This window comes from Camelus bactrianus, chromosome 19 (genome assembly GCF_048773025.1).
Source record: "Camelus bactrianus isolate YW-2024 breed Bactrian camel chromosome 19, ASM4877302v1, whole genome shotgun sequence".
In the NCBI taxonomy this organism is placed as follows: domain Eukaryota; kingdom Metazoa; phylum Chordata; class Mammalia; order Artiodactyla; family Camelidae; genus Camelus; species Camelus bactrianus.
In genome coordinates this window covers 37,768,834-37,792,894 of record NC_133557.1, presented here as the reverse complement: position 1 = coordinate 37,792,894, position 24,061 = coordinate 37,768,834, and the positions used below count along the sequence as shown (strand labels likewise).

General features: G+C 45.8%; 2 protein-coding genes and 1 pseudogene across 4 annotated transcripts in view; all 3 read left to right on the top strand.

Annotated features, from left to right (window-relative positions):
* Nucleotides 1-668: 668 nt before the first annotated feature.
* On the top strand, nucleotides 669-4,273 carry PET117 (PET117 cytochrome c oxidase chaperone). Of its 2 annotated transcripts, XM_074347831.1 has the most exons (4): nucleotides 669-1,065; nucleotides 1,372-1,460; nucleotides 1,709-1,813; nucleotides 2,502-2,649. In XM_074347831.1, the coding sequence occupies exons 1-3, from the start codon at nucleotides 970-972 to the stop codon at nucleotides 1,764-1,766; spliced, it is 243 nt and encodes an 80-aa protein (XP_074203932.1). In that variant the 5' UTR covers nucleotides 669-969; the 3' UTR covers nucleotides 1,767-1,813; nucleotides 2,502-2,649. The 2 variants fall into 2 exon arrangements, with proteins under 2 accessions (XP_074203932.1, XP_074203931.1); XM_074347830.1 differs by lacking the exons at nucleotides 1,372-1,460; nucleotides 1,709-1,813; nucleotides 2,502-2,649 and adding an exon at nucleotides 4,124-4,273 and having other exon boundaries at nucleotides 731-1,065.
* Nucleotides 4,274-4,576: 303 nt separating this feature from the next.
* The window catches only part of KAT14 (lysine acetyltransferase 14), a 30,380-nt gene continuing 10,895 nt past the window's right edge, over nucleotides 4,577-24,061 (top strand). For both annotated transcript variants that reach the window (XM_010972908.3, XM_074347829.1), the window contains exons 1-6: nucleotides 4,577-4,835; nucleotides 6,770-6,888; nucleotides 10,667-10,788; nucleotides 14,222-14,403; nucleotides 15,789-16,205; nucleotides 16,322-16,890. In XM_010972908.3, the coding sequence (XP_010971210.2) occupies nucleotides 4,577-4,835; nucleotides 6,770-6,888; nucleotides 10,667-10,788; nucleotides 14,222-14,403; nucleotides 15,789-16,205; nucleotides 16,322-16,890 (1,668 nt within the window). The remainder of the gene's footprint in view (nucleotides 4,836-6,769; nucleotides 6,889-10,666; nucleotides 10,789-14,221; nucleotides 14,404-15,788; nucleotides 16,206-16,321; nucleotides 16,891-24,061) is intronic.
* Nucleotides 5,646-5,803, top strand: LOC123613664 (U2 spliceosomal RNA; annotated as a pseudogene).

The window sequence follows — 24,061 nt, the reverse complement described above, 5'->3', positions numbered from 1 at the left end:
TGTCTGGAATAGCCAAGCACTATAGAGATGAATGTCCTAATCAAGGCAGAGCCCAAATCAACAGCGTCCATAGTTGTTTGCACAGGAAGGAGTTCGTTCTCTGTGAATTTTAGAGGGAAAGAATGACTTAATAATAATACCTCTTCATTGAAAAGCCAAATGTCTGTCTCCGCCGTGCACAGTGCCTTACGCGGTTCCCCACTCGCTACTTCAATCATGTATGTTCCCAGTCACGTGGGCATCAATCCTGCCTTAGTGACGGCGGGAACCGGGTGTAGACGTGATCTATCTCTTAAGGATTACGTGGGCAGCAAGGTGACCAGCGCTTTCCGTATCAGGAAGCAAGGGGGTCCCGCTGCCCAGGGAGCGTGCTCTCTAGCCAGGAGGCGTTTCAATTTCAAGAAAAACCACACCCTGACCAGCCACCCTACAGAGTCAAGGTGAAAGCAGGTGACAATGTTTTACACGAGAAACTCCATTCCTAGGGGCACCTCGCCCGCCAAAGAGGCACCTGCGTTTGGTGAAGTTGGTATTGAGCAAAACAGCAAAGTGCTCAGAAGGGACGCGTGTGGTAGAGAGAGCCGCAAGGTACCCGGTCCGGAATCTCGACCCCGCGGACCCTCCAGGCCTGGAACCCCTGCCTGGAAGGTGCTGGGGCCAGCTTTGGGTCAGGACCCCTTAGACTTTGACTTTCGAGTGTTCCTCCCCGACCACCTGCAGGGTAGGGAGGGGTTCCCTCCTGTCCCGGGGCCCCACCCGGAGCCGCGCTGTCATCTGAGCTGGGACACAGATCGGCGCTCGGGCGCTCGGCTCTCGATTGCTCGTGCCTGGCGGCGGCTGGCGGCGCTCGTGGCGGCTGGGGCTCTGCGCTCGAGGGGTCGAGCCTGGTCCGCACCGGCAGCGACGCGCGCTCGGCGGCGGCCGCGGGGCCTCAGGCGCGGGGAGGAGGCCGCGGCGGCGGGCGTGGGGATGTCGAGGAGCTCGAAGGTGGTGCTGGGCCTGTCGGTGGTGCTGACGGCGGCCACCGTGGCTGGCGTGCATGTGAAGCAGCGGCTGGACCAGCAGGTTGGTGTCACGTGACCGCTTCTTCCGGGCCCCTCGCGGCCGCGGCGACCTCGACCTCGGGCCTGGGGTCTGACTCCGCGTGGCTCCCCGCTTCCTCCTCTCCTTTCCTGCCTCCCCGTCCCCTCCTCTCTCCTCCTCCGCGGCCGCGTGTCCTCGAGGCCGGGGGACCGCTCCGGGGGCCGCCAGCGGTCCCTTCTCGAGTCGGAGCCCCCCTGCAGGGATACGGCCCCCTGAGCATCTGGAAAGTAGAGGCGGGGAGGGGGCTGCTTTCGGCCGGTTACCGCCTGTCCCCACCCCCACGCGCAGGTTGGGTTCTCCCGTGTTCAGATGCTAGAGAGACTTTATCCCGCGGTAAAGAAGGCAGCCCCGCATCCCTCTTCGTGCCTTTGGCCAAGGTACTTGGTGAGATACTTGTCTGTGTGTGTGTCTCTTTCTTCCTTTTTAAGGAACAGTTTGCCATGGAAACTAGATTCTGGGAACGGTAGAGATACCAGCCTCCACATTTTCCTTTTTCGGTACTTTTATTTCTGGAAATATACGTGACTTACTGCTCAGTGGGCTGACCGTCCACGCTGTGTCCCTCGGTCATACTTTTCTCCCCTTTTCAAGTTGGCAAACATTTAATGGCCGATCTCTGCACCAGGGTCCACTCTAGGCGCTTTGGGAAACAAAAGGAGGCGCAGCTGCTCCTGAGACTGTAAATGATTGAAAACAGTGCTGAAGGTGGAGCGTGAGAAGGGGCAGCCAGGTGGGTGCGGGTGTTAGGGTGGAGCCTGGTTTGCCGACGGTGGAAGTCATGAATCAGTAGTAAACGGGCGTGTGTCGCCTTGGACTGTGCCCTGCGCTTGGTGTGAAGTCTTTGTCCTCGGACACACTGTGGAAATCAGAGGAGAGGAAGCCTTAGATGATACAAAGAATTTAGAGGGAAACGGAATGATTAATGATGACAGGGCCTGGAAGAGATTGGAGATTTGGGATTAAAGTAGAGGTTGTCGGGGTAGCTTTTGGAACACAGGAGACTTCCTCCTCTAAGAAGGAAAAGATGGTGATGGGGAGAAAATTTGAGATGGGGTAGAGAATAGTATGTTGGATGTAGCTCTGAAGTCAGTGGCGGGATTTTCAGTGTAGTGTCGGGTTGGTTAAAAGCCTGGTTCTGACCTGTAGCTGCACATTCGATTGTTCTGGGGAGTTTTTACCATGTAACAGGTTGGACCCTGCCCCAGACCTGTTAAACGAGAATCTCTTGGGGATGGTGATCCCTCTTAGGTATGTTTTAAAAGTGGCTCCGGGATTCTAACGTGCAGCCAGGGTTGGGAACCACAGTTAGCGCAAGAACAGGAAGATTTAGACACCTGGAAATTAGAGGTGAAGATTAACCAAAGTAATCTGTGTTTATTTTACACCCAGTCACTCATTTTGGGCTTCCTTTCTTGCAGTGGGAGCGAGTAGGTCAAGTGGTATGACACGGTGGGTGTGTTGGAAGGTTCAAGGAAGCGAGAAATAAGATGACTCCTGCCTTCAGTTGTTGACTGCCACATACCAGGCACTGTACTTACAGCACTGTACACACAGCATCTTTAATCCTCACAGGAACTCAGCCAAACCTGCAGTACTGCACGAGGAGCCAGGGCTTTAGGTGTTAGAGGTCTTGGCGGTTAGGAAGATGTCCCAGGAAGGATGTGCGAGGCAGTCAGAGACCTTGAAACTTGGAAGAAGGTAGCAAGCAATGGCTGGAGAACAAGGTCTGTGCCACATGCTCAAGTCTGAGAAAGGAAGGGAGGACCTCAGAGGTGAGTGTGGAGAGTGATTCCAGCGGACAGTGTGGGCTTCAAGGACTGGGTGGAGTGTGTAGTGAGGAGTAGGAGACAGGAAGAGCTGGGGGTGGGGAAGCAAGGAGTGAGCGCCTCCATTTCTGTCTGGAAATCTCTGAAAGAGTGTGGGGTTCAAGAAAGTTGGTTTTCAGTTTTGTTCAGTCCCAGGACTCTTAAGTTCCCCAGCTCCCCCGAAATGGGGAATGAGCCTCTAGGTCTAGAGAAGGTCCAGCAAGTAGGTACTTGGTGATTTTTAAAGATAGACATAATGGTAATTAAAAGAAAACATAACCCATGCCCTACCCGCATTATTCTGTCAAACAAGGCCGCTGTTAAAAAGTTAATTTATTTTGTCAGGGGGCAGGTATAGCTCAGTGGTAGGGCATATGTGTAGCATGCATGAGGTCCTGGGCTCAATCCCCAGTACCTCCATTAAAAAGTAAAATAAATGAATAAAAACCTAATTACCTCCTCCCAAAGTTATTATTTTGTGACCTATAACTATAAAATGTTAGTTATTAGTAGTTATTATTTTGTGACCTATAACTATAAAATGTTAGTTATTAGTAGTGACTGAACTGATGCTTTAAAAAGTTTCATCTTATGTACCAGGTCCATGTTCTGGTATTCTCTGCCTGTCACTGGTGCTTATCAAAGTAACTACAATTGATGGGCTTTTATTTTTTCCTCTGCTAGTAACATTCTTTTCCCCCTCTTCTCTTCCTATCAATTTATGTAATTGATAGGAATTCTCGGTAATTTTTAGTTTTTCTCCTTACATGCTACAAGAAGCCAGGTTCTTTACTTTCTTGCATCCTTACAGTTTGTTCAAATTTTAATAATTTTTTTCTCTCATGTTTATTATGGCTAGGATAATTGCTGATAGGAATGTAGTTCACAGTTACTCTGGTAACTCAAGTTTTTAAAAGCATCGTGTATCAGTTAAACTTTTAAAATGCAGCGTAGTGGCAGTCTTTTTTTTTAATTGTTATTTCCCATTATACTAAATGATGAGGAATTTCTTAAAGTAGAAGTCATTTCAGTAATAATTGTAGCACCCTACCAAATTAATTTGATGGTTTCTTTATTACATTTACATTTATACAGAAGGTTAAAATAGTGATTGGGTACTTGGAATCTAAAAGTTTTAAGTGTATTTTGGTAACACTGTGTTTTGGATTTCAGTGGCACCAGGATGGGAACCACCTGTTCAGGGTGTTACTGAAATCTGTTTCTCACGTTTTTAGAGGCTTCGTGATGGAGTGATCAGAGACATTGAAAGGCAAAATCGGAAAAAAGAAAACATTCGTCTTTTGGGAGAACAGATTATTCTGACTGAGCAACTTGAAGCAGAAAGAGAGAAGATGGTGTTGGCAAAAGGATCTCAAAAAACATGACTTGAAATGAATGTGAAATATCGATGGAACAGACAACGTTGAGTGTGTGTGTGTGTGTGAGTGAGTGTTGGTGAACAGCTTAGTGAAATCTTCAGCTTTTTTTTGGTCACTTATCCTTTTAAACTTGATCAAAAAATAGGACAGTGGATCATATATTCTAAACAGTTGTTTTAAGAGCCCCTGAGTAAAGATGGGCACATGCTCTTCTGAAGCAGTTGTGGGATCCTGCTAGGAGCCCTTCAAGCTCGGTGTCCAGAGCTGAGGATTGTCCCCAAGGAGCACTCTGGACCTGCAGAAGGAGGGATGGAGAGTAACATCCACCTGAGCAGCTTGATCAGCCGGCACGATGACGAAGCCACGAGAACGTCAACCTCGGAAGGGCTGGAGGAGGGCGAGGTGGAGGGGGAGACGCTCTTGATTGTTGAATCGGAGGACCAAGCGTCCGTGGACTTGTCCCATGACCAGAGCGGGGATTCGCTCAACAGTGACGAAGGAGATGTGTCGTGGATGGAGGAGCAGCTGTCCTACTTCTGTGACAAGTGTCAGAAGTGGATCCCGGCCAGTAAGGAGCTTCTCAATTCCTTTGCTTTGTCAGTTCCTATGTGTAGGTTTGTTTTTCCAACCTGTGAAAGAAACACGAATGTAAAATAGACCTAAATAAAAAGATAACTGTTACATCTATTGTTAGTTTAGTTGATTAACTGCAAAATTATATAAAACAGACACATTTGTACTGCTAAATATTACTGCCAACCTCCATTACCTTGTTAAATTAACATTCTTGATTGTAACCCAATAAAGTTAGAAAATTGGAAATCCTGTGTTACTTAAAGAATTAGCCACATTATTCTATCACGATAACGTTATTGTGGATTTGGGGCCAAATTCTAGGCCCAGCATAGAACTGAAGGTCAGGCTCATAAGAATGACCCTGGTGATATTTAACTCACAGGGAAAATGACTGCAAGGTATGCTGATGTAAGGTCGGAATTAGCAGCTGACAGTGCTTTGTGCCCTAGGGCCGTTCCTGTTCGCTGCTTGCTGCCTCCTTCATCTGCAGGCAGTAGTTACACACACGCGTGCTCTCCTGACAGCGCAGTTCTTCACCTCAGTCTCTTCCGCTGTCAGCTTCCAGCTCTCAGGGCACCAGGACTCTTACCCAACAGGATTTTCCCATTAAGCAGAGACTAGTAAAGACATATGTACTAGAGGGATATTTTGTGTAATAGAATTTGTAACTAGGTCAGAGAAATTTACGTGTGTGTACGTATGTATGTATTACTGTGAAGTGGGTCGTTTTCAGGTATGTAGGGATGTTTTTAAGATGGATTCAACTCTTCAGATTAACAGTTACTTTAATAAATGAATACCAATCACTTCTCAGCTAAGATCAAATGTAGTATCTATTCTTATCAGTTTAATACATTAATACTATTTTCACAGAAAACAAACCTAAAATTTATTGCATGTGAGCTAGTTTTTGCTTCCGAGCTGTCTCTGCTTATAAATTCAGGGTTCTGCCTAAAAGTCTCAGTGGCTTCCCCACATCCTCACAGCATACGTTTCACAGCACACTTCCTGAGGGCCCTGCTGCCTCTCCAGCCTCTCCTTAGTGTCCTCCTGTCCCCACACATAGACACAACGTGGCTGCAGCACAGGTGAACTTACAATTCTCCACAAGTACTTCTCGTCCCTAGGACTTTGTGCATTTAAATGTTCTCTGGCCTCCACACTCCCCACCCCCATTACAACACACAAGCACCTCTTTTCACCTGCCCATTCTAGCCATCCTTCCTGCCCCGTCACCCCACTTTCTCTAGCTCTGCTGTCTCCCTGCCCTGGTGGGCACCTCTGTGTGCCCTCATGTTGCCCTGTGGCGCCCATCACGTTCCACTCCAGTGGTTTTCACGTCTCCCAGAGCATCAGCATCACTTGGGAAGTGTCCAAAATGCCCTGCTTCTAGAGGTTGATTTATTTCACGTGGGCTCAGCTCAGCCATATTTAAAGCAAAAAACAACCCCCCACGGTGAGGAAGAGAACCCCTGTGCTGCTGGGACTACCTCCTTGCTCCTGTGCAGCCCACCCAGCATTTGTGAGCCTCTGGGAAGTGGCACCATGTCGTCTTGGGTGTTGTGTTTCCGGTTCCCAGTGCCTGGCTCAGTGGGAGCTCTGAGATGTTTTGGAAGAATGTGGGAAGAGACCTGTAGGAGTCAGGGAAGTTAACAGTTGGGTAGCCAGTGAGAGCAATCCTACCTGCTTTTCCAGTGTCTCCCGAAAGTTAGGGAACAACAGATCTATCTCAGCCGCCATGCACTTGATGTTGGAAGAATACAAATCTTCTGTACTGCCTTCCCCACCCCATCCTGCCGTCTTGGGTTGGCTGGAAAAAAAAAAGGAAAACAGCCTGGGAAACTTGGAATATGATGGATAAATTGAACCTTTGGGTTACCTCTGCTCTGGACAGACTTGTGACGTGCCTTTTTGTTTTTCTCCTAGGTCAGCTGAGGGAACAGCTCAGTTACCTTAAGGGTGATAATTTTTTTAGGTTTACTTGTTCCGATTGCTCAGACAATGGCAAGGAGCAGTACGAGAGACTGAAGCTGACGTGGCAGCAAGTGAGTAAAAAGCCCTCCCCTGCGCTTCATGAGGCTGGTACCCCAGGAATGTATTGGGATGAGTGTCTAGAGAATGAGGAACTAAACGTAGGAGCTTTGAAGTTGTTTTGAGGGTCACTTTATTTCACAGTGAAAATCATACACGAATATGTGGAGAAAGGAGTTCTGGGTAAAAGTACCCACTGCTAACTTAGTGAATCGGGGGTGAGATTTTTGAGAATCTAACCCACACGGTTTCATTTATGTGTAATACCAAACTGATTTTAATTGAAGAGGTTCACATTTTTTCTTATAGCTATTTTTAGAAAACTAAAACCATTTTTTAAAATGTAAAGATGTTGAATCACTGTGCTGTACACCTGACAGTAACACAGTATTGTCAAGCAACCGTGCTTCAATTTAAAAAAAGGAAAGAAAAGATGGCCGCCCTGATCTCAACCAGTTGCGGCCTGAACAGCATCTTTTAACTGATTGTTGTCTTCATTTTTTTGGTTTGTTTTTACAGTGATATGTTATAACAAGGCACCAAATATACATGCAGTCTTTGAGTTCTAAGAATGTATGAATTAGACATTGCTCATTTGGTTTTTATATTTATTCTACAAAAATTGAGTGCATGTGATGAACCAGGCACTATTCCAGGCCTGGAAAGTAGAATCTGTTCAAGACCAGCTGATTCTCTTTCAGCTCTTTCTTCTTCAGGGGGAGCAGGACAGCCCAGCCCCCTGCCCCTGGCAGCTGACATTCTAGACATTTATTTCAGACAGTAAACAGACAAATGAACAAGTTAATTGCCTCCAGCACTTCTTGCTATGAAGGAAATAAACAGGATAATGAGTAAGAGATTTTAGATTATACCCTCTAAGCCACTTAAGGTGTTACATTGTAGCTGTGTGAGCAGCCTGGACTGTTACCTTAATCATCAGTGCTTTATTAGGGCATCTCCTAATGAAATCTGTCAGTGGCGAGTGGGGGAGCCTCTTTGGGCTTGCCTGAAAATGTGTAGGTAGGAAACAAAGGGGGAAAGAAAGAAAATGCAGGGAAGTTTGTGCTGAGCATACAGTCTCATGAACATTATAATTGGGATTTTTTTTTTCAAAGTGTCCATGGGATACTATGTCTCGGCAAGGTCAGACTGACATCCACAGATGTTTCTGACAGGTGCACCAAGGCAGATTTGCTTTTGCTTTTGGCCTGCAAGAAGTTTCTCATAAAGCTGTAAAATGGAAGAAGAGCAACTGTGTGTAACAGGGGTCTCTGCAGAGGTTCTTTTTCAAGGAAAAACTGGCTTTTGATTATATTGCTAAGACTGTGCCCTGCTGGCTCAGTTTGCACATTTAATCAGGCCAGCATCACTCGATTATTTTCTTTTTTTTTACTTCCAAGAGACACACAGGTGGTGGGTAGCAAGTTCCCTGGGATGGTGACCTGTAAACTGGGGCCAGACACGTCTGGTCCGGGGAGGAGTGCTGACCGCGCTTTCTGGTCGCATCCATTTCCCCTTCAGCCTGTGTCTTGTGCAGGAGCTGGAAGTGGATCAGTTGGTCTTGAGTAGATTCTGTTGACGTCACATTCTAATTGGAATGTGGGTTTTCTATCATTTTAAATCTTAAACTTTGTTGATTTATCAAAGTAATAAGTAGGAATGTTCTTTTATGTTACAGAATACCAGCAGGAGAGAGGTGTGGTCTCCTGATTAAGAGACCCCTTTCTTCTCTGCCCTCCCTGTGTCTTCTCCTCCTCCTTGGTGACTCAGGAACATCAGTTTGAAACGTAGGGGAAACTGTCGAGTGTTTGGGAAGGCTAGGTAGTCCGTACACTCTTGTCCTGGGCACTCACTACTTTTCCAGGTTGTCTTCAGCGGGTACTTGGGAGGTGCCCACCGGGCTGTGCCGGCCTGAGCGGGGGCTTGGGGAGGCGCCAGTCCACGAGGCCGGCCGGTTACTGTGACCTTGGGCTGGCGGTGTGACAGCAGAAGACTAAACTGGGATTCATTCTTTAAGATTACAGGTTCCGGGAGAGGGGAAAACCATGTCCTTCCTGTACTGGGCTTGTAGTTTTCCCAGTCAATTGGGTGATAATAGGAGAAGTTATTTTCAAGTAAATATGTGGATTTTAACTTTTTAAAGTCATGAAATATTTCAAATATGAAAAAGCACCAGAAATGAAACATCACACTTGTGTCTGTACCACTGAGATGAATAGTGAACACATTTCTGAGTTACGGTAGGGTCTGAATGTGGGCAGAAGAGCCTGTTCCATCCTTTTCTTAAGGTATTTCTTTAACAGTAGCTTTAAAAATTGTAGTAAAATATACATAATCTAAAAGTTTACCATCTTAACCATTTTTAAGCACACAAGTCAGTGGCATTAACATCACATTGTTTTGCAACCATCACCACCATCCATCTCCAAACAGCCTCATCTCGAACTGAAATCCTGTGTCCATTAAACAGTAACTCCCCAGGAACAGTAACTGTTCAAAGGGCCATGTTTGTTGGCTGATGTAGACCTGATGCAGAAGTAAGTGGAAGAATTTGCAAAGTCTGTTCATGGGACCAGTTGTTTGTCAGACCATCTGCAGGTTTTACAAGTTTAAGGAGGAGGGAGCTGAGACGGATAGCGGAAGCGTCAGAATTCCCCAGCGCCTTGAGGCTGTAGTTGTGGGCCCTCCTGTCGGAGCAGACCTCTGGGACCTGGTGCTGGGAACAGCGATGCTGGGGAGTGTGAACTTCAGTATAGACTCCTGACAGCTTTGGGAGGCTCCTTATAGGAAGAAGAATTATTTAAGGCTTCTTAGATTCTCTGTCCCCTTTTCAACTTCCTTGGCCTAAAATTAGTCATCATTTTTATCAGGTTGAAAACATGGTTGTGAATAGCTTGTAGAGTTTCTTGTCCATTTACAATTACAAAATTGCATTTAGATGCAAAGAGAAATGTCTGAGAGGGCAGTCACTGAAAATGTTAAAAAGGGTTATTTCTTGATGGTGGATTTAAAGTGATTTTTACTTCCTTTTCCTTCTATCATTGAAGTCTTTTACGGTGAGCATGTGTTATTTATATTTCTGGAAAATAGTTCCCCATTTGGGGCCATGAATTCATTACCTGTAAAATACGAGATACGGGGTCTCTTGTGGAGCTGGGGCAGGGGCTTGGAGGGGGCGGTGTCCTGCTCTCAGAGGGTGGGCCGGGCAGCCAGGCCTTTCAGGTCCCTGCCCCTGAGTCTATGCTGATTGCGTCTCAGTAAAGGTTCCCACAGCTGAGAAAGGCTAAACTCAGAGTGGGTGGTGCCTCACATCATCTTCAGCTCTGAAATTCTGAGAGACTTTTCTTTCTGCCCTTTAAGGAGCTTAGAAAAGTGTATTTACAGGGATGATGTTCAGAATATTAAAACAGGTCAGCCCTGTCTGTCAGAAGTGCTGGCTGGAGCCTCATAATACCAGGAGTTAACATGTCATTGAGTGCTGCCTTGTGAGTGATGGGGAAACCGGGTGGGGCTGCTTAGGGCAGTAGTCACTTACAACTCTTTGAGCCACACGTCAGCCTTGCCCATGGAACACATAAGGAACAACCGCATGTCATTAAGAGGATTAGTGGTAGATTCATCCATTGAAAGTGAAAAAGGAGGTACAGTTCTGTACTGAGGACATCCCAGGACACTGTCCTTCCTCTTCCCCTCCATTCCTCACTCTTCCAAGACGCAAGATCAGACGTTCCCCCTAAAGTGCCGCGTCCTGCATCCTGCTTTTCTACCAGCTTCGTTTCGTTTGTGTTTCAGGTGGTCATGTTGGCCATGTACAACCTGTCCCTGGAGGGAAGTGGACGGCAAGGCTACTTCAGGTGGAAGGAAGATATCTGCGCTTTTATTGAGAAGCATTGGGCATTTTTACTCGGGAACAGGTATTTTAAAAAATCTTACGCTTGAATGAAGATGTAAAGAACAAAGCATCCGAGACTCGGGACAGCCTAGTGCAGGCTTTTAGAGAATTATTTACTTGTGGCGGTTGCTGAGAATTTTTTAATCCAGAAAATGTTGTTACTTTAAGTTAGCAGAGTGGAAGTGTTTGCAGTTACAAGTGCAGCTTTCTATACTTCTACTTCCAGAGGAAACTGTTGGTTTCTACAGAGCAAGAAGACATTTACATAGATGTTTAGAATGTTAAAAAATAGAGAGTGTGTGATTGCATGGGGCTGCTTAATAGTTGGATGAGTAACTAATTTGAGGATGGAGGGTTATTATGTCCTTTCAAAATCAGTGCTTTGAGGAGGTCAGCAGAAGAGAAGTAATGGCAGCTAGTAACTGCACTCACGTAAATTCCCCTTCACTAATTATTAGTATTTATCTTTATCAAGTCTAGAAACTAGAAACTGCTGTCTGCTTTTGGTATTCCGTGCTTCGCCAGGTCTGGGTACATCAGCACACTGCGGTTCATTCATTCATTCCTCTTTTCACAATGATGCTGGGTGCCTTTGCTGCCCAGCTCCCCTCCTCCGTGACCCCTCTTTCACTCATCCGACCTAAGGACGCCAGGGCATGGACATCCAGACCAGATGTTTTAACTAACTGTCCATATGGATCTAACAAGATTTTGCCGCTATTAGGGGTTAGCGTGTTTGCAGTTGCATTGGTGGATTGTCTGAGATGCTAACTGTTAGTTGCCTTCTGAAGTCCTGGTGAGAGTCATAAATCTTGCATGATTGGGTCAGTGTGGACTCAGTAGAGGTCAGAGCAGGGAGTCTGTACCTGTCCTTACTCTGAACTCACTGCAGCCTGTTTGCTCGAGTGCTGAGAAGTCACAGCTCAGCTAAAGCTGCTGAGGAATCAGGGAGGCGTGAGCTTCTGAAGGCTTGCTGTGCGGAGAGAATAGAATAGATTCAGTACATTTTTACAAAAGGAGTTATTTTTGTCCTTGAGTTATTTAGTGGTACTAAGAAAAGGGTTGACAGTATAACTGGTTCTTTTTCTTAAAGAATGGAAATCTGTTGTCTTAGTTTAATAATTTAGCTCTATTTATGGAGCTTAATAGACCCCATTTACAAGGGACAAGAAAGAAAAAACTGATAAAATTAGATCTTGGAAGGTTTTCATGATCTATCAGTGCTATTCTGCTTAGTGGATTGTCTTCTGGAAGGAACTGAGTTTAAACTGCCTGTTTCAAGGATGTTGCTGTATTTTAACAGCAGTTGCTCAGTTGTCATTTGTTCATTTCTAGAACACATTCTGAAAGGCGTCAGCTAAGGGTCTTTTTCTTTTACTACTCCTACTGAAAGGCATTAATTACTCTCCAGCTTCTTGTAGTTTAACCATTAAACTAGTGGGTTTGGGGCACAATAGTATATCACTTGAATTATCATTTACTTACTTAAATCAAGTCACTTAAAAAAATACATTACTTTTTAAAAGAAACTTCACACCACCATGATAAGTGGAAAACCCATATCATTTGCCATAAATAGAATGAAACTATAAAAATATGTGCGCTAAAAATAAAACAATGCTGTTGACTTGTAGCTGGATCCCATTACCTAGAAAGGCAATCTGAAATCCTCTTTCCTTTTTTTTTATTGTATGATTCTATCTATGTATTTTTTACTTCTAGCTTTATTGAGGTATAATAGATATGTAGCACTGTGTGAGTTTCAGGTGTACAGCATAATGATCTGACTTACATACGTCGTGAAATGACCACAGTCAGTTTAGTGAACATCCATCATCTCATATAGATAGAAAATTAAAGAGACAGAAAAAAATTATTTTCCTCGTGATGAGAACTCTCAGGATTTACTCTCTTAACAACTTACATATATAACTTTCAGCAGTGTTAATTATATGTATCATGTTGTATGTGACATCCCTACTACTTATTTATCTTATAGTTTGTACCCTTTGACTACCTTCATTCAGTTCCCCCTTCCCCCACCTCTCGTAACCACAAATCTGATCTTTTTCTATGAGTTTGTTTTTGAAGTATAATTGACCTACAACACTATGTTAGTTTCTGTTACACAACATAGTGATTCAGTATTTCACTACATTTCAAAATGATCACCATGGTAAGTCTGTCACCATACAAAGATATTACTTAATTATTGACTGTATTCCCCACACTGTACACTTCATACCCGTGACTCATTTATTTTGCAGCTAGAAGTTTTACCTCTTAATCACCCTCACCTATTTCCTCGCCTCCATGTTCCTCTCCTCTGACAATCACCTGTTTCTTCTCTGCATCTATCACTCTGTTGCTGTTTTGTTATGTTTGTTCATTTGGTTTTTTTTTAGATTACACATACAAGTGTAATCATACTGTATTTGTCTTTTTCTTTCTGACTTATATCACTTAGCATAATGCCCTCTAGGTCCATCTATGTTGTTGCAAAAGTCAAGATCTAATTCTTTTTCATGGCTGAGTAATATTCCACTGTGTATATACTACGTCTTTTTTTTTTTTTAATGCCACATCTTTATCCATTCATCTATTAATGGGCACTTAGCTTGCTCCCATATCTTGGCTATTGTAAATAACACTGCAGTGAACATAGGGGTGCATATATGTTTTCGAATTAGTGTTTTTGTTTTCTTCGGATAAATACTTAGGAGTGAAATTGTTGGATCATATGGTAGTTCTATTTTTAATTTTCTGAGGCATCTCCATACTGTTGTCCATAGTGACTGCACCAATTTACATTCCCACCAACAGTGCATGAGGGTTTCCTTTTTTCCACATCCTCGCCAGTATTCATTATTTGTTGTCTTTTTAATCATAGCCATTCTCACAGATGTGAGGTGATACCACGAGGTTTAGATTTGCATTTCCCTAATGATTAGTGATATTGAGCATTTTTGCATGTGCTGTTGGCCATCTGCATTTCTTCTTTGGAAACGTGTCTTTTTAGATGATACTCTGCCCATTTTTATTTTATAGTTGAGTTATTTGTTTATTTTGATGTTGTATGTGTTCTCTGTGAGGCCTTTTTTTTTTTTTTAAGGTTTTGGATACTTTTTAACTATTGAGGTATAGATGATTTGCAGTGTTGTATTAGTTTCAGGTGTTTAGCAGAGTGATTCAATTTTTTATATATTCTTTCAAATTCTTTTCCATTAAAGATTATTACAAGATATTGAATATAGGTCCTTGCGCTTTACAGCAGGACCTTGTTATCTTTTTTATACATAGCAGTGTTTACCCAGAGCCTCTCTCATCTGATACAGTCTTTCCTACAAAGGTGTGGGAGGTTCCCTAGTGATCACGGATTTGGAGTCAGCGAGTACATTTCCTGTATAAGGATAGAATTGAAAAGCCAGTAACTTGTACAACCTTGGACTCGGCAGGAAGAAGACTTCAACCTGGTGGAGTACGGTGGCGGGCTGCCTCAGCGTGGGCAGCCCCATGTACTTCCGCTCGGGTGCTCAGGAGTTCGGAGAACCAGGGTGGTGGAAACTCGTGCACAACAGGCCCCCGACAATGAAACCTGAGGGAGAGAAGCTGTCTGCTTCCGCTTTGAAAGTGAAAGGTACTGTTGTGGGCACCACCAGCCAGACCTAGGCCAAGCAAGTGCAGAGGACAGTCCGCCCTGCCTCCCTGGAGCTGCTCTGCGCCGCAGTTTTATTCTGACAGTTTTTTATGCCCTAAATAAATATTACACACAAAAAATTTTATCACTGTACAATTAGGTTACCAGTTTTATAAATTTCTTTTGGTGTCTGAAAGGTTCTCTATTTTCAATCTGATTGTTTCAAATTTTTTTATTATAGAGAGTTTTAATTGTATTCAAACGTGAAGAGAGTAATGTAGTGAATCCCCAGGTACCTTTGTCTTCACTCCAGCAGTTAACTGCCAGCAGTCTCGTTTTATCCAGACCCCTGGGTACTTTCTTCCAACCCTCCACCCATCCCCACCCTTGGATTAGTTAGAAGCAACTCCCAGGTGTTAACTGTTTCCTTCTTAAATGTCTCACTATGTGTCTCATAGCCACAAGCACTCTCTTTTGTAGCCCAACCATAATGCCATTTTCGCAGTTAAAAAAAATAACTAACTCATTACTATCACATATTGATCTGATTTTTTTTAATCTAAAAAGTTTTGAATGAGTTTTAAAGAATTTTTTAAATGTAATTGGGACAAATCAAATAGTACTGAAGGTATGAAGCCTGAGAGTCCCCCCTGCACCCGCCCTGCCTGTAGTTTCACTCTCCAGGGAGCCACTGTTGTCGCTTGCGAACACTTCTAGCAGTCGTGTCTGCATCTTTAAGCATTTTTTTAATTAAAAAACCAAAACATGAACTGATTCTTACCGTGGTGCCTGTGCTCCGCTTTTTCCCCACTTACCAGTACGCCTTGCACAGCTTTTCGTAACAGTACGTGTAGATCCACCCTGTTTTCTTTTATTTCATTGCATTCCATTGAACGGCTGTATGATGATAAACCATTACCCTTTTGATGGACATTTTGGTAATTCCTACCCTTTTTCATTGTTATTTAAACAGTACTACAGTTGTACATATTTGCCTTTTTGTGTGTGTGATAAATTCCTGGAAATAAGTTGCTGTATCAAAGGGCATATTCATTCAAAGTTTTAATCATATTGCCAAATTACCCTCCAGAAAGTTGTAATAAAATTTTTGCCCTACCAGAAAGTCATGAAAATATCCATTTCCCTAAGTGGTTGCTAAGCATTATCACACTTTGAATGTTTACCAATTCCAGTAGGTGAAGGATGGTACCTCACTGTTTACATTTGCATTATAATGCCTTTTTCCTGGTTAAGAGACATCAGAGTCTTAGTTCAGGGCATTCATTGAACATTTCTGTATTTCAGACACGCTAGTAGGTTCAAATGAATAAGAAGCTAATGTTGAGTGGATATTTAAAACTCGGATGTTTACTCTTTCCTCACAGCCTCAAAACCAACGTTAGATCCCATCATTACGGTTGAGGGACTTAGAAAACGGGCGAGTCGGAATCCCGTGGAGTCGGCCATGGAGCTGAAGGAGAAGAGGTCTCGGACTCAGGAGGCGAAGGACATCAGGAGAGCCCAGAAGGAGGCGGCGGGCTTTCTCGACCGGAGCACTTCTTCCACGCCCGTCAAGTTCGTGAGCCGAGGCCGCAGGCCTGACGTGATTCTGGAAAAAGGAGAAGTGATAGACTTCTCGTCGCTGAGCTCCTCCGACCGCACCCCGCTGACAAGCCCGTCTCCTTCCCCGTCCCTGGATTTCTCTGCCCCGGGCACCCCCGCCTCGCACTCCGCCACGCCCAGCCTGCTCTCCGAAGCCGACCTGATTCCAGACGTGATGCCGCCACAAGCCTTGTTTCACGGTAAGACTGAGCTTTCTCGGGTCCTTTCTCGTGTGTGTGGGCCCTGACGGAAGCGTGTAGGTTTTCCCTGGTGGGCGGCGGGTCCGACGTCCTCTCCTGCTCTGTGCTCCGCTCAGATGACGACGAGATGGACGGCGACGGCGTCATAGATCCCGGGATGGAGTACGTCCCGCCCCCTGCAGGGCTGGCCGCCTCGGGGACCGGGGTCGGGGGCCGAAAGAAGGTCAGAGCCCCCGAGCAGATAAAGCAGGAGGTAGAGAGTGAGGAGGAGAAGCCCGACCGGTTGGACATCGACAGCGAAGACACGGACTCCAACACATCCCTACAGACGAGGTCTCGAGAGAAGAGGAAGCCGGCGCTGGAGAAGGACCGAAAGCCCCGGGGTCCCAAGTTCACCCCCGTGAGCATCTACGAGGAGAAGCTGCTCCTCAAGAGGCTGGAAGCCTGCCCTGGGGCCGTGGCCATGACGCCGGAGGCTCGGCGCCTGAAGCGGAAACTGATCGTCAGGCAGGCGAAGAGGGACCGCGGCTTACCGCTCTTCGACTTGGATCAGGTCGTCAATGCCGCGCTCCTGTTAGTGGATGGGGTCTATGGAGCCAAAGAAGGAGGCGTTTCCAGGCTTCCGGCTGGACAAGCCACGTACAGGACGACCTGTCAGGACTTCAGAATCCTTGATCGCTACCAGGTGAGTGTGAGCCACGCGCTCCAGCTCCTGGGGCTGTGCAGGGGCTGTGGGAAAAAATGGCAAGGGAACGAAGTACAGAAATTGCTGGGCTGTGCTTACACTATGAACCTCCCTTAGTACATCTGGGTTTGGTTTTTTGTTTTCCTTTTGGGAATTGTAGACAGAACCTAGACGTTTTCTTTGCATCTCTTGGTCCCTGAGAGTGGCTGTACATGGTTTGTGTAGACCTTGATTGATGGGTTTGTTGAGGGCGTACAGGGTACTGGACACTGTGCTGAGCGGGAGTGGAGGCATGTGGACGGCTGTGTAGGTAGGAGACACGCTGTGGGAATAGCAGCCAGGGGCTGCGTGGTTCAAGGATGTTCAGTGGAGCCTGGTCTGTGCTCCCGGAACAGTCAGTTCTGCCCAGAAGCGAGACCGCCTTCCCGCAGCAGGAATGCGTCTTCTCCCCCGACTTTGCTAGCAGCGTTTTCGACTTACCTGATGGCTGTAAAATGAAATCTTGTTCTTTATTTACTTTTCTTTGATTACAGGTGAGGTTAAAGGTGAGGCTAAACATTTTTCCTGTTTCTTGGTTGTTTCTCTGTGTGAATTTCCTGTTCAGATTCTTTGCTTATTTTCCCATCTTCTTCTTCGGAAATGAGTGGGTTTGGTCTTTATTGCCAGCATGCTGATGTTACTCAGTGACGTTCCCCGTGTGGGGCTTTTGCTTCCGGGTGCCGGGCCTTTGGCGTGTGGGCCTTTCCATTTGAAATGCTCCATCTTGAGTTCTGGGGTTTCCTATCTTCTGTTTTCTCTGTTCTGTCTGTCCAGAGCACCCCTATTATTCGCCGGCCAGCTCTGCCTCGCAGCGTGAGAGCAGCAGAGATGATGTGTAATGAACGGGCGTGGCTGTGCGCTGGTAAAACTGTTCACTAAAGCAGGCTGGGTTTGGCCTCTGGGCTGTACAGTTTGCCGAAGACCTTTACTCTAGCTAGATCTCCGTAATTTTCTTTTTCCCCCTATTTCCCAACTTTCCTTTCTTGCGAATTAGTAACCTGCCTGCTACATCCTAGGAGCCCAGTAGGGAGGGCCAGGAGCTGACCGTTCAGTTGTCAAACTTCCTCTGAGTCTTCCTATTTTCAGGGCACGACTTCCACCTTTAGCTGCAATCTCTCTTTGGAGCTTCCAGAGTCTAGTCGGCCCGTGGAGGAGGAGGTCACTTCTGACTGCGGGCAGCAGAGATGTGAGAGGAAGCTTTAACCTCTTAACTAGACACTCAGTCCGTAGTCCTCCTGCCCTCCCTCAGCTCAGGACCTGATAGCTCCCGGGCTGCGCTTTCCCAGCTCTGGTGCGTCAGCTGCTGGCTCCAGGCCAGTCTTCACTGCTGCCTTAGCTCTGAGCTCTCCTTGGTCTGAGTCATTTGCCGTTTATTCATATGCTTCTGTTGCAGTCAGCTGCTCACCTGTTCTTTGTTCTCATAGGTTTGTCTTTTTAATCTCAATACTTAATTCTTTAAATTGTGAAATGCGTCATACTCGTAGAAGAATGCATAGAATGCGTAGATCCCATGGGTATAGTTTAGAGGTTAATGAGGTAAATACCTATGAATCTAGCCCCCAGGTTGACTCAGGACAGAGGTCCTTCTGTGCACTCCCTGCTCCCCCCAGAGGGAGTCACTCTCTGACTTTCAGCATTAATCATTCCTCTGCCTTTTTAATGTCTTTATCCCCTAAACTGTACTTTCAGGTTTCGTTTTGTTTTGTTTTCCAAAAACTAAGTAGAAAGCACAGATGGAGCTGTGTAAGGAAGTTGCTGCTGTTAGTTGAAGGCATGACAGGCTTTGTGGTGCCACTGATGTAGACTGAATTGTGTCCCCAAAAGCTTGTATTGATGTCCTGATCCCTGGTACCTGTGAATGTGACCTTGGCTGGAAATAGGGCCTTCTCAGGTGTAAGTAAGTAGTTAAGGTGAGGTGACACTGGAGGAGGGGTCGGGGGCTTAGTCCAAGGTAACTGGTGTCCTCATAAGAAGAGAAGACAGAGACACACCAGTGAGGACGCCATGTGGTGACTGAGGCCGCAGCTAGACTGATGTGTCTGCAAAGCTGGGACACCAGGGCTTGCCAGCCACACCAGAAGCCAAGAGGAAGGATGAACAGATTGTCTCCCAGAGCTTCGGAGAGAGCGTGGCCCTGCTGGCACCTGATTTCTGACTTCGGGCTTTAGCACTGTATGAGGATAAATCTCTGTGGTTTCGAGCCAGCCTGTTTGTGGAGCGTCGATGGGGCAGCCTAAACAGTCCCGCTCTGGCTTCAGCTGCCATGAGCCCCTCCTGGGGAAGCCGGTGGTCAAGGTCATTAGGAAGTCCTGGGATGCACTAGGCCCTCCACTGTCCGAGGCCAGTGGGCTGCAGTGTGTACCGGGGGATGTGCAGAAATCCGGTTTGGGGCCGTGGGGTCCCTGTCCTGCTTCAGGGCTGACGTGCCTCCCTCCAGCTTGTGGGAGGTCGGGACGGTTATTTGCAGGGTGAGTGTCCTCAGCTGAACCAGGGAGTGCGTTGGGGGAGTGGAGGATCTCATAGTGCCCCATGAACCAAGCTGAGCACAGACGAGGTCCTGGGCTAACACTCCATGGTTTACCAGATGGACCAGCACGGCAGGGACTTGATGACAGTAGCCTCAGGGTGTCTGCCCCTTGAGTCACACTCGTCACTCTGTACTGGCCGCCCGAGGTGGCCCTGGGATCTCCCCTCGCTAGAGCCGCATGTGTTGGGCCCCTTGTTTCCTGCGCCCCATCTTCACCTTTTTGTAGAGTTACTCCTTTCTTTTCGTGAGGCACATTCTAGTGGCTCCCCGAGAAAAGCTGCCTGCGGAGTAAAGTATGGGACCTTGTGTGTCTGGAAAGGCCTTGAACAGAATCCCAAGCCAGTGCTGGGTAGAGCTGAGAGCCCACCCAACAGCGGTGCTGGAAGGAAGCCAGCAGTGGAACAGTGCTTCCAAGTTATGATGGAAGACGAACTTGGTCCTGGACTTCTGTAACAGCCACGTTAGCGAGGTGAGTCCTCTGTTGAGGACCCCCAGGGTCACGTCCTTCAGATCTGGCCTCTTGGACTAGTCAGAGTCCTTGTAGAAGGATCTTCGATCTCAGAACCCTTGTTGCCACCTGGGGAAGGGGGTCTCAGCCTTTAGCCTTTGGGGCGCTCAGACCTCAGTGCTCTGTGAGCTGCCCCACCCAGAGCCCAGTTCCACCTTCTAGAGCTGGGACCTCCGGACCTCGGTAAGGAGCCCCCCAGCAGCAGGTGGCGGGGGTGAGACTTGGGGATCTTCCTGCTCCGCACACAGCTTTTACCTGGTCCTTCTTTTACTGCCTCGTTTATTCCCAGTTCCAGAGAAATCTGGTGCTGCCACCTGGGCTTCAGGAGGGTTCTGCAGAGCAGATGGGGCTGGTTCTCACTTTACCCAAAGCCAGCTAGGGATTTTGGCTTTAAATCTGTTACTTTTTGTCCATCTGCTTCCCAGTTACTCTTGTTTCTTCTGATCTTTTTGTTCTTGTGTGCCCGCCTTTTGTCTTTTTTTAAGCCTTCTATAGTTGTCACGGGGTTTTGGGAGGGAGTAAAATTGGATGTTTATGTTTAACCCCCATTGTACCTGGAATTTTAGTGTCATTTTAATGCAGTTATACAGGGGAGCAGCTGTGAATGCATTTGTTCAGTCCATTCTCCATTCTCTGTCTTGTTTTCTGGTCAATAAATAACTCTTAGTTTTCAGATACATGGGAATTTTTAAGGTATCTTTTAGTAATTGATTTATCTCCTTGTCAAATTACAGTGCAGTCAGAGAAAATAGTCTTAACGTGATGTTGGTTCTTTGCTATAGTAAGAAAATTATGTTCTATTTTTATTCTTTTCATGATTCTAATTTAAGACGTGTATTTATTTCTCTTTTTTTTGAATGTTGTGTGATCTTCCCCTGCAGGCACAGAAGTACCTTTGCATGCACTCATCCGTCTTTTGTCTTTTGTGTTGCTTATTTAGGTAACAGTGAGTCTCACTAAATTGTTTATTCAGTCTTACTTCCCATTCTTTCTTTGATTAATTTCTTGCTAAAGTGCTTCCTGTAAGAGTTCTTTAAAGTATGGTCTTTCTGAGGTTAATTTGAAAAACCTGTAGCCTAAGAAGGTCTTCACTCTTGCATTAAAATGATAGCATAGCTGGATATAAAATTGTCGTTTTGCTTTTTCTTAACATTGTAAAATTATTACTCCGTTATTGTCTTGCATATAGTGTTGTTCCTGAGAGCCTCAGTGTCAATCTTATTCTTGTTTCTTTGTTGATTGGTGGCCTCCTTTTTTAGTCTCCCATGTCCCAGAAGCTTTCAGAGTTTTCTTTTTGTTTTTGATCTTTATTTATATTCATGCATTTTAAGTGTTGTTTTTTTTTTTTTCTCATTTATCTTGCTTGACAACTCCTCTCGGTTACAGGTGTCGGACGTGTTTCTGGATTTATCCTGCGTGTTCTGTGAGCTGCTTGGATCTGTGGTTTTGGTTTGGTGCCTGATTAACTTGGGGAAATTCTCAGTCATTATTACTTCACATATTTCTACTGTCCTTTCTCCCTCCTTCTGGTATTCCCATTATGCATACATTTCCCCTTTTGCAGTTGTACCACAGTTGTTGAAATTCTGTTCTGTTCTGGGGTTTTTTTGGCCCTTTTTCTCTTTGCTTTTCAGTTTTGGCAGCTTCTCTTGACACGTCCTCGAGCTGAGGGAGCCTTTCCTCAGCTGCGTCTAGTCTCCTGATGAGCCCATCAGAGCCATTCATTTCTGCTACAGTGTTTTTGATTTCTAGCATTTCTTTTTTATTCTTTCTTAGAATTTCCATCTCTCTGCATAAATCACCCATCTGTTCTTGCATGTTGTCTCCTTTCCATTAGAGCTCTTAACATAGTAATCATGGTTATTCCCAGCTTAATAATTCCAACATCTCTGCCTTATCTGAGTGTGGGTCTGATGCTTGCTGGCTCTTCAAACTGTGTTTTCTGCCTTTTAGCTCTCCTTGTGATTTGTTGTTGAAAGCCAAATACAATGTCCTGGGTAAAGGACTGTGGGAGATAGGCCGTAAGCGATGTGGCAGTGAGGCTGGGGGAGGTTATAAAGCCCTGGCGTCAGTCTCCAGCCTCTAAGTGAGCTGTGCCCTTGGGCTGTGGCTTCACCAGGGCTTCTCCGTTTCCCCTCTCCGGTTAGGTAAGACAGGGTGGCTTGGGTATTCCCTTCCCAGGTTCCCAGAGCAGGTTAGGCTCTGATCAGTCCCCAGTGGGTCAGGCTGTTGCAAAATAGTTTCTCCTGAGGGCAGCCCTGTTAAGCAGCTCAGACACTTGCCCCTCCTCCCACGGAAGCAGGACGGGAGTTTTTCATCTTCGGGGTGAGGACTGTGGTGGAGCTCCTGGAGGGGACACCCACACAGATGGGGCCTCCCTGGAGTTCATTCTCAGACTTGTCCACGCCAAGCCTCCAGCTCCACATCAGTTTTAGTTGAGGTTTTCCTACCCCAGCGCTGCTTCCTGAGGCTTTTTGCTCCTTTGAGCTGTGAGCCTGTGTACCCACCTGTGTCTCCAGGCTGGCGGTCGGGTTGCCCTGTCACCTTGCTTCTCTGCTGGATCTGAGAAGAGCTGCTGATTTTTAGTTTGTCGTCGGGATGAAGCAATGACTTCTAAGCTTCTTACGTGGAAACCAGAAGTCCTTTGATGCGTCTTTAAAGTTGGGAAATTCCTCATAACTGCTTCTTTACATGCATTCCTCCTGCATTGTTTCCCCTCCCCTTCTGGACTCCTAATATGGATGTTGATACCATTCGTTTCTTTATCTCTTCTTTTGTTTTTTTGAAGTGACCTATTCTTAACATCATTTGTTCAGTGCTTTACAAGCAGACCTCGGAGATACTGTGGGCTGGGGTCCAGACCATCACAGTAAAACAAATACAGTAAAGCAAGTCACGTGAATGTTTTGGTTTCTCAGTGCATGTAAAGTTCTGTTTATACTATACTGTAGTTGATTAAGTGTGTAATAGTATTGTCTGAAAAAACAAACAATGTGCATACCTTAATTTAAAAATTCTTCATTGCTAAAAATGCTAACCATCATCTGAGCCTTCAGGGAGTTGTCATCGTTCTGCTGGTGGAAGGTCTTGCCTTGGTGGTGACGGCTGCTGAAAGTTGGGGTGGCTGTGGCAGTCTGTTAAAGTAAGACAGCAGTGCAGTTTGCCGCATCGATGGACTCTTCCTTTCACAAACCATTTCTCTGCAGCAGGCAGTGCTGTTTGACAGCGTTTTACCCACAGTAGAACTTCTTTCAGAATTGGAATCAGTCCTCTCAAACCCTGCTGCCGCTTTATCTAATACATTTATACAATATTCTCGGTCCTTTGTTGTCATTTCAACAACATTCACAGCGTCTTCACGAGGAGTAGATTCCATCTCAAGCAACCACTTTCTTTGCTCGTCCAGAAGAAGCACCTTTTCCTCCGTTAAAGTTTTATCATGAGATTATAGCAATTCAGTCACATCTTTAGGCTCCATGTCCGATTCTGATTCTCTTGCTGTTTCCACCACATCTGCAGGGACTTCCTCCACTGAGGTCGTGAAACCCTCAAAGTCATCCATGAGGGTTGGAGTCAGTCAGCTTCTTCCAAACACCTGCTCATGTTGATATTTTGCCCTCTTCCCATGAATCATGAATGTTTTACTGGCATCTGGAATGTTGACTCCCTTCCAGAAGGTTTTCAGTTTACTTTGCCCAGATCCATCAGAGGAATCACTGTCTATAGCAACTACGGCCTCACAAAATCTATAATAAGATTTTAAATAATCTAAATAATAATTTTAAAGTTGAAATGACTCCTCGGCCCAGGGGCTGCAGAGCGGATGCTGTGCTAGCAGCATGGAAACAGCACACACCTCCTTGTCCATCTCCATCAGAGCTCCTGGGTGAGCAGGTGCACTGTCAGTGAGCAGTAATATTTTGAAAGGAATCTTTTTCTGAACAGCAGATCTCAACAGTGGGCTTAAAATACTCAGTAACATGTTGAAAACAGATGTGCTGTCATCCAGGCTTTGTTGCTCCATCTAGAGAGTGCAGGCACAGTGGGTGAGCATCACTCTTAAGGGCCCTGGGATTTCTGGAATGACAAATGAGCTC